Raw genomic sequence first — 14,144 nt, forward strand, 5'->3', positions numbered from 1 at the left:
ATGTATTGCCCCCCCCACAGTGATAGAAAATGCTTCACCAGGGACCTCACAAAACAAATCAAATGTTCAAAGTTTTAAAATCTCTCACACAATTTGTATTGACTGTATTACATCACTACATTTGTTTATGATATTTTTTGCAGTTTTGTGTTTTGATAAAATGTATATTCCTTTTAACATTCTGTTTACAGCTCGCCACTATTGCATTTTTGTTCGAGGGGGGGGAAAAAAACCAATAACAAAAAAATAATTAAATTCCATTTGCACGGCACAGCACCAGAAATATCTCTGCCTTGACCTCCCATTCCAAGCTTTGCCTTTTTAATTCAGCAGCATTGAACAGAAGGACGTGCCCATGCAGTGACTGACTGATGTGTGTGTGTGTGTGTGTGCAGCTCATTGACGTTTGCATTCCTCCGCTGGAAAATATGTGCATGTTCTGCTGGAGAAAATGCAGAAGATGCTCTGCTTTCAAACCCTTTGGCCTTGTCCGCAGGTTCTGATGCAAACCAGCTTTCCAAATGACTCCTTTTCTTTCCTTCAATATTTCACTCTCTCTTGCCGTTTTCACTCTGTGAAATTACTAACCTGCACAGAAACTGCAATTTGCGAAAGAAAAAAAAACAAGAACAAGAAAAAAAGAAAAGAAAACCCGCAGGCACTGGACTTGCTTTTACCCTCACAAACATTATTATTTTTTTTTTTTATTCCATTTCAATTTCTTTGTCGTCCGTACACTTGAAAATATTTGTAGAATTACACACAAGACAGAGTGAGGATGATTGCAGCTATTCTTCAGTCTCCAATTCACTATTATTTTTTCGAAAAACACACACAGGTAGAACCGTAGCAACGTACGCGACAGATTGTGGTGAAGATTTGTCCGCTATTTGCTCTCTCATGATCCTGCACTCTCAGTTTCTAACTCTATTGTTTTCCACTTCTGCCGCTTCCCTTCATACGCACACACACACATTCAATCATTCTGTATCAGCCCTATACATCTTTACACTTTCACCATGGCAACTGACAGAGCGAGGCGACGACGGCCTTGGCTGTTTTCAGACTCTCATAATGACAGTGGCCTTGTCACAACAATACGAGACGGAGGAGACGCGGGGAGAGCGAGGCCCGAGCCTGGAAGAGGAAGGAGTGGCGCATCGCGGGCAACGCACACACATGTTCCTGCCTTTCAGAGTCGGGCTTTGTTTGAAAAGTTACGGCCATCGAGCTGCAAAACACATCCAGAGTGACTCACAGCTTCTCGTCAGCTGGATTTCTCCGCAGCGCTACAATCAGGAGCATCCGGTGAGTCATCTGTGTACTGAACCGTCCATTCATCCAACCGCCTTTATCTGACAGAGGAAATATTGTGTGGGTCAAAACACCCAGCAAACATGTGTTGGTGGAATAATACAAAATGACAGCGTTGAGAATTGAATCGCTCACAATGAACCTGAAGCGAAATGGGATGTATGTGCGGCCAAACATCTGTGTTCACAGGTGTTTCTGTGGCAACATGCATGTGCACATGAGAGATGTTTCACTGGTATTAACATTAGGTTTCATGAGTGTCTCTGTTTTGTGTAAATAAAAGTCAATCAGCATCACAAAAGCAAGAAAACAGAAAAGAGTTGTGTCCCTTTTTGAGGGATTATACAGTTTGTGGTGGTCTCCTGTGTTGCTGTGTTTGGTCCTGGAGATAAGATGAGGAATGGGGGGGGGGGTGTTGTAATATGTGAGATGGCCAGCTCTTCGATATATGGAGCTGCATGTCTACGGATGAAGGGGTGGGTGATGAAGCAGATTTTATTCTGCATCCCAGCAGGAGGAGGGAGCCAGTGGAGGGAACGCAAGACTGGTGTGATGCGGTGATGCTTCATTGTATTTGTCAGCAGTCTGGCGGCACAGTTTTTGTTGGAAATGCCAAAAAGGAGGGAGTTGCAGGCATCAGACCTAGAGGACATGAAAGGATGGACACGGTTCTCAGCATCGGGCGGGGTGATTGATGGACGGAGGCTTGTTTGCCCCGAGAAGGGCCACACGGTGCTGTAGACATTATCGCTCTTGCCTCACAGCAAGAACGTCCCCAGTTTGTCTTTGGGTACCTTTCTGTGTGGAGTTTGCCTGTTGAGGGTGTACCAGGTCTTCACCCACACTCAGCTGGGGCAATTAAGCAGTATAGATGATGGACGGATGCTTCTGTCATTCATCATGTCAAGTTCGAGAAAGCTGCTTGCCTTCATGTCTCTTGTATTTGACACGTTATTTGAGCGCGTGCTGGTGTTTGATTAAACCCCCTTGTTTTGTGAATTCTGTTCAACTGAGACAGACACAAATGCAACACATTTGTTGCAGCCAGGCTGCTGCCAGCTTGACATATTTTATTAAATCTTTCTTTTTAATACTTTATCTATTTTTTGCTTTTGCAGATGGTAATAGAATCATGTTTTTAGCAGCTTCTTATTCTCCTTGACTGTTATTCTTAAGCGCAATAAACATCGAAGCAAATGCCAAATATATCTTGTTATCACGTTGTATCCTGCTACGAGATACACACCCAGGTTGGAACAATTCAACCAGGCTTGTGTAGATGAAAGGCTGTCAAAGTCATTTTACTTCACGGGCCACATACAGCGCAATTTGATTTCATCTATATCTATAACTACAACTCTAACTCTCCGTATTTGTTTCGGTGCAACAAAGTATTTCTATATTCTTAAGAAGTTCACATTTAATGAAGTATCATTTTACAACACATGACAAATTGAAACTTTGAATAAAAGAACTGCAAATTCAACAATATCATGCCTCACCATGTGCTTTACAACTTACAGATCACCGGGGATTTTTAATTCTACAATTTACATCTTCAGAGGCGTAAAACCTTTCTACGTCTGTGTCGCCATCCTGATCACCTGAACTGAATTAACACAATACAAAGTGGAGTGTAAGTAATGATGGTCCAATATATATACTTCAGTCAATGGCAGATTTCATCATGCAGTCCACCCCTGGTGTAGATGCTCCTTCTTGGCGGCATGCCCGTCCACTGTGCACAAACTGCACACGACTCTAAGGCTCTACCAACATGACCGTCACACCCACTCATCGGTACCGTCTACCTGGGACTCCTTTGTCTTTCCCAAGATGAAGTAGAAGTTGAAAGGTTGTCTTTTGGACGCCGTAGGGAGACGTCACAGATCACAGATGGTGCTAAGCCGGCATAAATAACTGAACTTCCACACCGTGTTTCAATCTTTGCGGGGGCATTGAATTTCATTATGCACCACGAGTTACCAGTGCGAAAAGGGCAGCAGCTGAACTCACTCCAATCTGGGCTTTTGCTTTTTGTTTCAAAGGGAGTGACGGAACCTTTTTCATCACACCGAGCTTTCACTTGGGTGTGTACACCTTTGTTGTGGTTTTGTTGCAGTTTTATAGCAAGCTGGGAGGATATTTCCATCTCACATCTCACTGAAACCTGGGTTCCTGCGTTTTTTATGAAATAGCTCAGTGTGTGATTCCTGCTCAGCATGAAACAACAGACAAAGACAGTGCATTTCTGCAGTGGAAAGAATATTTTAGCTGCTAAAATATTTTCTTCACTGGTGGTAAACACCCAAACGGAGCTGACAAAGACAAATAATAAAAGTTAGATTTTTGAGGCACTAGTATGCTAATTCACAAGATTGTAAGTTTAAAACACTACAGTCATCAATGAATGTGACACTGTTATCATATCCTGTGTGATTTACTACACTACAGAGGGGATTCGTGGCAATTAAAAACAAAAAATGAACTGTGAATGCATATTTAAACAGTTTTTTGGTTATCTTGCAAGTTAGTGACTCTGACGACCGCGGGTTCACAGTCCTGAGGGAAACATAAAGCCGTTAAATGGACTCAGACTTACTTGAGTTGGTAAACTTTCTTGAAAAAAATGTTACAGGTTGAAAATGTGCTCACCATGAATGTAGTGTGCCACCGGCTTTTGTTATGAAAACTGTGGTCTACCTGTACGCTTCTAGAATTGATATCAAATCTGTTCAATAAATGACATTCCTGGGTGAGGAGTCATTTGTCATCGAGGACAACTTTACCCTGATTCAGCAGCTTGACTGCCTCAGTAGAAACACAAGGAAGTACAGCTTGAACATCATAAATCTTTCCTTCTTTCCCCCAGAGGGACAGAGCTTATACTACTGCAGCTCCACCCCTCACACTGGACCGTGCACTTCTCCGACAAACCCCATGTGAAGAAATACGAGTCAAAATCAGCTCCCGGAAAACCAAAAACACTAACAGGTGACTACTTTGTGCATGAAAAGCAGCTCTAATAGTTCCTGTTCTGGAGAACTCCAGCGAGAATAAATCAACGAGGCTATAATTCATCAGATTAAATCCAAACTGCAGTGAAGGCGCCTTTAGCATCTGTGGAGCAGCACACACACACATCCTGAGAGCCTGTGAAGCACGCACGCAGCAGGAGGCTGTGCATTGTCATGCTGAGCTTCATCTCTGCGGAGAGTAGGCGTGTTTTCTCTGAGGTTGTGCTGCACAGATCGCACGCACTGTCAATTATACGAGAGACCCACTGAGCTGGTTTCAGGACCGGGCCAAAACACACAAACACACTCATGAAAGGGAATAATTCAGAGAGCACCTTTCTCTTCTCTCGCCGCTTTTTTATTAAACTTTGATTTGTCTCTAAGCGCCGCTCGTTTTAAAACAGTCTCCATATTTAATGGAAGCTCATTGCGCTGATGAAATTTAATTGTAATGAGGCTGAGACTGTGCGAGCGTGCATGTGTTTACAGTAACGCAGTGTGTGTGTGTGTGTGTGTGTGTGTGCATCAGTTTGTAAGGACATCTGCGTGCGTGCCCACTCTTGAGCGCGTGCTTCACGTTAATAAGTCAAGGTGTTAGGATTAGCTTGCAGGCTGGTGCAGGATGCTACGGGGATGGTGGCGCCTCGCTGCTTCCTCTCCCATGCTGTCAGGCCAGAGGCTTTCTTATTTTAGCACACTAGATACTCCACACTCACGCTCACTCGTTCTCTCTTTCAACCCGCCTGCCATTGCCTCACTTTCTTCACTTTTATTTCTTAGAAAACTTTCCTTTTAACATTTTTCTCTATTATCTGAAAGTCGCTGCGAGGCTCGGCGTCGGAGCAGAAGGTGGATTATTTAGTTGAGGAGTTTAGTCACAGAGGTGCGATGGACTTTTACAAGAAGTGTTTCCTCAAAAGTAGGCATTGTCAGCTGAAATGTGCAACTACTGCTAACAACTCTTTGACTCTGGCTTTCTTCAAGAAAACACCTCTGGGTTGATGCTTTGTTTCACAAAGCAAAGGGTCTTTGATATATGCAGCTGAAAAACCACAACTCATTTACCAGTGCGGCCTGGCCGTCTAATCGCTCCCTGTAGGTGTACATAAATTATTTAAAAGTGATGCATAAACATTTATATTTGGCCGTTTTCACATAAAAATGTTCACTGCCTACAAAGTTACATCTTTCTTCAGAAGCCAACGGTGATGCAGTAAATGTGCACCAACACTTTGCAGGTAATGACAGTGGTTACCTGAGCTGTGAGAGTCTCCCAATGACCCAAAGAAGACAAGAGTAGGTTTGGAGACCATAACTAAAATAATCTTCAGATTCATTTCTTAAATTACACAGATTTATAAGCAAAACTATGGTGACTGAGTATCAATGTGAATCTCCTTCCCATACACAGGAAACTTACTTTGACATATTCAAATCTTTGAGTAAATGAGAATTTAACTATATCTCGAAGCTTCTTACTGCTGATGTTTGATATGTCTGATACAAAGTCAGTCACCTGTTCCCTTGCTTGTTCATTCGTGAAACCAAATGACCTTCTTTAATTGGCTCATCTCAACTGTTTTCTCAACCCTGTGTAATGAGTAGATGCTAATAAATCCATAGATAAGTCTCAGATATCACTCGTCAGCCTGCCCCGGTTTCACACGTCTTGTGTGTTGCCTGTCGTGCTATTTCCTCTCACTTTACAATTATTCCCAAAGTGTTTTCAGGCTGTTTGATTTCACTTAGCCATGCCCTCTTTTTCTTAACCCTTCTTTCCTCTTGCCCCAAAACTTAGTGTTTGTTTTACACTATTTCTGTCTCCCTCTTTTTTCTGTTCATTAATCATTAATATTTTTATTCTCTTTGTTCTTCTTTTGCTCCTTTTTTTAATCTTTCTATTGTTTTCTTTCCCATTTCTCTGTATGTACAGTGTATGTTTCCCTCCTCTCTCATCTCTTCCTTCATACATCCCCTCTTTCCTTTAATCATGTTTCTCATATGCACATTTATTCTGGCTCATTATATTCACCTATTAATGAAGAATTTGTGAATCTCTCTCTCTCTCTCTCTCTCTCTCTCTCTCTCTCGCTCTCTCTCTCTCTCTCTCTCTGGTAGAGGACGACTCATTTGCAAACCCAAATATCAGTTTAACCCAGTTAGAGCACGAGCAGACACCCACGTAGACACGGACACACTATAATTATTTCACTTTTTCCTCTGCTTCTTTCTCGACAAGTCAAGCTGGCTCCTTTCACCTCTGCTGCAGAACTCAATTCTTGTACATCTAATGTCCGGAGGGTTACTAATATCGGGACACATGTCCTGACTCTGAGGTCTGAGGTGAGCATACCTGCTCTCTAACTGCATGACTTCAGTGGAAAATAGTTTTTTGGCTGAGTCACTTGGGAGGCTCATTTGACCCAATACGACCTGGAAAGACCAGAGGTTTTCTCTCTCTAGACCCAAAGAACTCTTCATTGCACATGATTTCTAATCAGAAGTGCCATATTACATGGGGAAATAAGACATTAAAAAGCATGAGCCACATTTATATACACAGAGTAACATCAATGTATATAAATCCAGCAACAGTGTTCATATCGATTGAGTATAGCGTTCTCACTGTATATATCTTCTTCTATGCTACTTTGATCACTTTGCACTTCAGTAAATTATTTTAAGTAGTACTTTTACAGAGTATTTGATCTGCTACTTGAACACAAACGTGTGTTTGACTTCCATGTACTGTCCTATAATCCTTGTCAGTCTGCTTTTCAAGAGTTTTGATAATTTAGTTTTGAGCGGTTTAGGCAGCAGAGTAGTTCTCATCGGGTCTGACCCACCGTCAACTTTTAAAGACAAATCCTTCTCCAGTGGAGAATATCACAGTATAACAAGCTAAAACATAAGTTTCATTATAGACCAAAACGAATAACAAATTGAGATGCGAAACAGATAATATTCCTTTTCAAACACTGTTTTTATATGCATACAAAAGATTTCTACTGAAATGTAGTTTTAAAATGTAGTTTCAAAAGCAGCTTCAGTCTTTACGGCTTCAGGCTTTCATGTGTCAAAACCTTGCTGCACAAAGCAAACTCAGGTTTTAATAATGACAATCTATATCTCATATTATGCGTCGTACCTGCATTTTGCCACACTCTATTAGCACGCCTGAACACACTTCACAGGTTTTACTCTGTAGTGAGAAGCATCAGTTGTCATTTCATATTACAAAGCTTTTTTACTGTTAAGGAGTTTGAATAGATAAAGCTAAATTGAAAATAAGCCTGCCATCCATTTTTGGGTTTGCGTTGAGAGAATTTCCATCTGTTCAGGTAAAAAAAAAATGTTCAGGATGTGAAGCGAATGGAGCGATGGAAGAATATTACTTGAAATTTGACCCATAAAACTTCCTACACTAGAAAAGAGTGTGGTCAGAAATTCTACATTACATGGCAACCTCTTTTAGCTGAATGGGAGCTACCGATATTGTCGTCCTGTGATAGTGACTCCGTATTACTGCTTGCTTATTTCGTAGTTTTTCGACAAATCAAATTTATTTGTATGTATATGTGTAATATTTGTAACTGTTGGATCAACAAATGGTATAATAACACTGTTGCAGGGATGGTGCTCTATTGCAGCAAAAGATAGGGGGGGGGGGGTGTTACATTGTATTTATCCAATATGTTTGTAAGCATTGACTTTATTTGTTTATTTTTCCTCGAAACAAACAAAAAACTTTGAGCAAAAAAAAAACCTTGACCCATGAATGAGACTGTAATTGCTGTAATCCAGCTAATGCAGTGACCCTGGGGACCCGGTAGCCCAAAGGGAACTTCTGAGCAGCAAGCAGGGCTTGTTTTACCATCAACATAGCTTGAAAATAAGTGCTACCGAATCCCTTAAAAATGCGACTCAAAAATAATTTGTACAAAATTGTTACGGATTGTGATTTTAAAGAATATTCTACAAATGCGCTCATTCAATTCACAACAATTAAACAATATGCTTATAAAAGATTTGGCACAAATCTTTACTCGGGATGCCCTCACTGATTGTTGAGGGCCTCGCTCTGGGAGCCGCGGCGTTGACAGGTTGGTGGTGGATTACCATCCTTCTTCCCTGAATGCAATATCGAAAAATATTTAGACTGACAGAAATAAATGATGTTGCTTGTTTAAATCTGTTTCCTACTGTGGGGAATCACTGTTTTTAACGGAAAACTGTACTCAGTCAGGAAGTGTGTCACCCTTCATATTAGCCTGATGATCAGAGTTTAAAAAATCTCACCTGCTTTACTGGTTTAACTTTCTTTCAGCCTGATGGTTTATTTTCAAGAATCTGTTCATCATCTTCATTTTTGAACGTTTCACAATCTCAAAATAACAATCTGCAGTTTCATACACACAGCTTTACGACAACGGTACATTCAGTTGCACAGCTTCAAAATTCGAAGCTCGCTGCATTGCTACCAAGGCACAAGTGCAAATGAGCCTCAGTTAATATTCAGCAGCTTCCAAATCATTAACCTCAATCAGTCCACAGATTCTGTCCTTCTCTGCTACTCACTGTGCCGTTACATAAATGGAAATATAACTAATATTCCCTCTAATATTCTCCAACCAGTCCCTATGCACCTTCTCCTAGGCTGATTGGAAAATAGAAAATAAATAAACTTCATTAAGCATTTATCACTGACATCTTCAGCCTTGTTAACTCAAACAATGAGACTCACTCACCAGGTTCACATATACAGCTGTGTCGCTCCCACTGGTCACTGCAGTGGCTGTGAGAGGGACAGGGAGATGAGACGCAGGGGTTTCCAACATTACATCCAGTCTCCACTTTGACGGATCTGGATGGGCGGGGCAGCGCGGGGGCGTCCGGCCGTACGCCCAATCGGATGCCCTGTACAGACCAAGAAAGATTGTTGTGATCTTTGTTCTCAGAGTTACATGAAGAAGACTCCCTTGGCCTGTGGGGTGAACTCATCTTGTTATCATCATGGAACAGATATAATCTGTTGCTTAAAAGGGCCTTTTAATCCTGGCGTTATCTGTGGTTTATAAAACCATCTTAATTTGCTTGATTTATTTATTTCTTTTGACCAAATTCCTGCCGAGTGATAATAAAGTTATCTTGGATAAAGATGAAAATTTCACCGTGCTCATCCTCACCTGTATGCATCCTTTAATCCCGTTCTGAACCTCTCCGGAGCCCAGCACGCCCCCCACATGCAGATGTTTCACCTTCAAACCATGAATCTCATTTCCCACTATCACCGTTCCCTAATGGGAAGAAAAACGAGGGGGGGGGGGAATGGGGGGGGGTAAAGGCAGGACGGACAGAGATTATTATTAATAGCTTCATGCTTGCTAACTCGTAGGCGGCACAAAAACACAAGAGACACATTTACATAAATGTATTAGACTAAGAAGGGTTTCTGTTGTTTTATTGGTTTATGAACTAAAGGAGATGAACATTATTGATTTCCAAATTCCATTTATGACTACATCACCAAGCAGAGTCCATTCATTACGAAGCTGATGTGAGCCGAACGGAGAGAGGAGTGTGTGTGTGAACAGGAGAGCGGTGAATGATTGACTTCATTAAACTGAAGAAAACAATGATTTGCCATCGCTGTGCAGAAGGTCAGCGCTCGGCCGATAACACCGACGGGTCTGCAAAGCGGCTCGACTCACAAGAGCCACGAAAGCTGAATGAACGAGTCCCATTCATCATGTCAGCAGCACTGTGGAAGACACTGGAGCCGAGGGCGGAAGATGTCTGATAATAGCAGAGCGCACGCCAAAACCTCTTCAAGGGAAGTGACGTTAATTGGCAGCTATGGTTTTATTTTTTAATAATTTCGTATCTGGAAATGGTTTTAGAGCTCCACTGATGCACTTTGAAGAGGAACCTCTTGGACTGTAACTCGGTGTCTGAACATTTAACAATATTAATGAATAGCCAAAACTGATAAGAATACTTGTTAGATTCTCCGTGTTTGTGTCAGTATTGTGGAGAAAACTGATGTGCTAAAGTGAAGACTCTGGTGATCAGATGTTAGATGAAGGAAAATAACATTAAGGCACACTCAACGTATGAAGCAACACTGAATCTGAGGGCGGTAGTTATTCATCTCGACAGATATCTTCAAGAAATAACCTTGAGGTGTATGCTGATTAGTTGTGACTATGCCGTACAGTATTTACACTGTAATAAAGCCACAGTGGCACAAACTGAGGGATGAAATCTGTCTGTCTGACAACAGAGAATAATAATCCAGAAGCTCCATTAAAAAAATCCTGAACAGTCAGCATCTGCACTGTGGAGTCGTGGTTTGAGGCAGAAAATCTAAGGTTTGAGTCCAGGGGTGGGCATGATCTCCCTGTGCTTGTGTGGGATTCATCTGGGTGTTCAGGTTTCCTGACATATTACCAAAAGATGCTTTTTGAGGTGAATTCAGGTCTCTTGAATTTCTCGTTGGGATTAAATGTGACTGACTTTCTGTCTCTCTGGAACAGCGACCTGCCTTCACTAATAGTCATCTGGGACTCGAGCGTCTCTCGTTGGGTGAAACCGTATGGAAGTCACCCGACCGCACTCATCAAACAGACATCATCCAGTACGATATGACCAGTTAATCCAGTGGAGATTAGAGACACTGGGATTAGCAGAGCCTCTGATTCATTACTGGGCTCAAAGAAAACCTGTGCGTTTTTTTGCAAGTGCAGCGTCAAGACAAATGTTGACGGGGCAATGTTGTCCATTTGAGACCGCCGTTGATTTGAAAAAGCCAAATTAAATCAAATGAAAGAACTGCATCTGAATTATTTTTACATTGGAGTTAATTCAAGGTAAACTGAGTAATGCAGATATAATGAAAACCTTTTTAATCATTGAAAACTATGCTCACAGGCAAAAACACAGAATGATAATAGCTGCATTTACTGCCTTTTAATATTATTTAAGGTTTTATATGGGCTGCCCTTGACAATTTCCCAGTATAATATGTTCATCGATTTGTTTCCTCACTACTGGAAAGTGAAGGCATATCTGAAGGATTCTTTCCAGTGTTTTTAGCATGAGCGTTACCTGATAGAGTCCAAAGTCGAGCCGCAGTGTGGCCACGTAGCGCGTCTCTCTGCCACTGCGAACATCTCGCAGCTCCAGCTGGAGGTCGTGCCACCGGCCGTCTGCCACATGGACCTGATCCAGGCGCAAACGCACCGGCCTGGTGGAGCCGCGGGTCACTGAGAACACCAGCTGACCGTTTATCACCTGAGGGAGCGAGAGAGAGGAACAGGGCCAAAAAATAAACAGAAGGAAGACACACGATTCAAACTGCATGTTTACTATTGTAAACGTGTGTGTGTGTGTGTGTGTGTGTGTGTGTGTGTGTGTGTGTGTGTGTGTGTGTGTGTAATCCCATGTCTTGGCAACACTCCTGCCAAGATCCAGCAAATTCAAAGCTCTGCATAGTTGTCGTATTTGAATTTGTAATTATACGCCGTATAATTTGAAAAACAATGCATGTGTTTTGAGAGATTCATATTAAACAGAAGCTGATTATTTAGCATAAACACCATAAATGGCTCCGTGGTAAACACAAGACATCAGTATAATTCCCATAACTGGCCTTACACACTCAGCCGACACAGTGTTTACATCCTTTACCGCGTAAAGTGATTGGAGCTAAAATATGCTTCGCTGAGTTAAACCATGAGATTAAATTGTTTATGGTGCAAAATCTGCCTTTTAGCATAAACATGGCTGAAGCTTTCTGAGCAGATGAAATGCAAAGGGGAAAAAAATGGCTTCCCCTCTTCAGCATTGGAAAAAAGTCACAAATTCTTAGAGTCAAGAGGTTTTGGGAAGTGAGGAAACAATTATCTCGAGCACAGTCTCATTTGTTAGTATCTCCTAATTCACCTGTACTAATATGCCTGCGTTGTTTTCTTCAGGATTTGGGGAGACTTTAACCTTAAACGCTATAATCTGCTGAATGCTGGGTGCAGGATGAGGAGGTAAAAACAATGAAGACCAAATTTCAAATTCAATCATGAACACACTGGTTGTGTTGGAACAAACAGCGATGACACGGCAGAAATGTTTGTACAGACACAACATGGCGTCACAGTTGAGGCAAAAGCATTGCAGGAAAACAAAGGCTTTGGTGAGGGATCAATGGTGTGACTTCTAGACAGATTTGTGGTCTTTCAATATCCTTTTCACATAAATATACAACTGTTTCATATCTTTTTACCGCAAGTCTTCTTTGGTTTGTTGTGTGATGCATATTGAGAGAGCAGTTTTAAAATGTACAGGATCAGACTCGCAGTTATTTGTGATAATGACAACTTCTGTGTTGATGTTTGTTTGTTTGCTGTTCGGACTAGTGGACAGTGTAAACTTAACCTTACAGTGTTTCTCTTGATTAAAATAGTGACAATCAGGATGTTGAAACAGGAGTCTGAAACTCGAGGACTGAACTACAAAGCGGGATTAACATATCCAGGATATCTCTCCATTATCTAGATTGACAAAGCCAGACATTCGCAATCCTTGATAAGAGGAAGATGCATGAGCAAGACGAATTAAAACAAACATCAAATTATGAAAGTGCAAAAATAATCACAGTTTATTCTGGAATGAGTAAAATTACACTATAGTAAGCCACCATGGTGTTAGGAATTAAACTGAATCGTTCACTCACTGTAAATGGCGTAAAAATAAACTAACAGACAGGAAATTAGTAAATGCCCGTGTGTCCCAGGGAACACAGGAACTGTGAAGACAGTTTTGGGTTGGACTGAGTTGGATGAAGGTTCGGGTTCAGCAATCATTTTTACTAAGGTTCTGCATAAAGAGTTCCTAATTGCACGCTCACCTAAGGGGGATTGCACTTTCAGTTTGCGTGCTTTTTGCAAATGACCAACTGAGAATAACACCATTACAAGAGTACTCAAAAAAGGATTTGGAGTGATTTGGATCCCTGTTTACACAAAAACAATCACACTTGCGTGCATTCACTATGGAGTGACTGGATGGAAAGCATAGCCCCCCCCCCCCACAAGTAAATTAGAGCGTTAAAACAAATTAATTAACTTGAACTTTGAGGTACAACACAGAAAATATCTGAGAATAAAGCAAATAAACGTTGTGGGGGGCCAGCTGAGGAAATGCTTTTAACCACAATAATAGCAGGTGCGTCTCCCGGATCACAGAAAATACTGGGACAAGTATATATTTATAGCTAAATGTCTTTTTGAAACGATTTGTATTGTTCATTATTGCATCTGAAAAGGTTTGAAAATGAGGCGCAGATCCTTTTAACCTTGTTATTGTGCTGAGAGACATTTTCTCATCTGGCTCGCCACAATGTCATTCTGAATTGGTCCTCTGTGAACTGAGAACACAGTCGATTTGCATGAGTGTGCAATTTAGCAAGTTTTGTGCAGAATGTTAGTAAATCAGGCCCGGTGTGGTATTTTAGGTGCGTGTGCGTTCACCTGGAAGAGCAGGCTGGTGTACTGTCCAGCCTGGGCCTGCAGCAGCGTGCCCTCGCGAGCCCTGGTCCTGAACACCAGGCCCAGGTACCAGGGTGTGGAAATGGTCACGTCGTTCTTCAGGTCCCACCAGAGGGCGCTGTTTCCCAGGAACTTGTGTGCATGTGGCATCACTGTGGCGGGAAGCAAGAGACACAGAATTAATCAAAACAATTTGAAAATACAGCAATATGAAAAACAGCCTCTGCTACTCGTCAAGGAATGGTGTGATATTTGTGTTTTGTTCATTTTG

The 14,144-nt window shown here is 41.7% G+C and overlaps 1 protein-coding gene across 1 annotated transcript in view; it reads right to left on the reverse strand.

Annotated features, from left to right (window-relative positions):
* Positions 1 to 14,144, reverse strand: part of celsr3 (cadherin, EGF LAG seven-pass G-type receptor 3) — a gene marked incomplete at its 5' end in the record, with an annotated part of 124,120 nt that overhangs the window by 45,182 nt on the left and 64,794 nt on the right. The window contains 4 exons of the mRNA XM_080470030.1: positions 9,080 to 9,248; positions 9,518 to 9,628; positions 11,439 to 11,624; positions 13,856 to 14,025. Of these exons, the coding sequence (XP_080326156.1) occupies positions 9,080 to 9,248; positions 9,518 to 9,628; positions 11,439 to 11,624; positions 13,856 to 14,025 (636 nt within the window). The remainder of the gene's footprint in view (positions 1 to 9,079; positions 9,249 to 9,517; positions 9,629 to 11,438; positions 11,625 to 13,855; positions 14,026 to 14,144) is intronic.

The sequence above is a fragment of the Lipophrys pholis genome, assembly GCF_963383615.2.
Source record: "Lipophrys pholis genome assembly, chromosome: 8".
NCBI classification, from domain to species: domain Eukaryota; kingdom Metazoa; phylum Chordata; class Actinopteri; order Blenniiformes; family Blenniidae; genus Lipophrys; species Lipophrys pholis.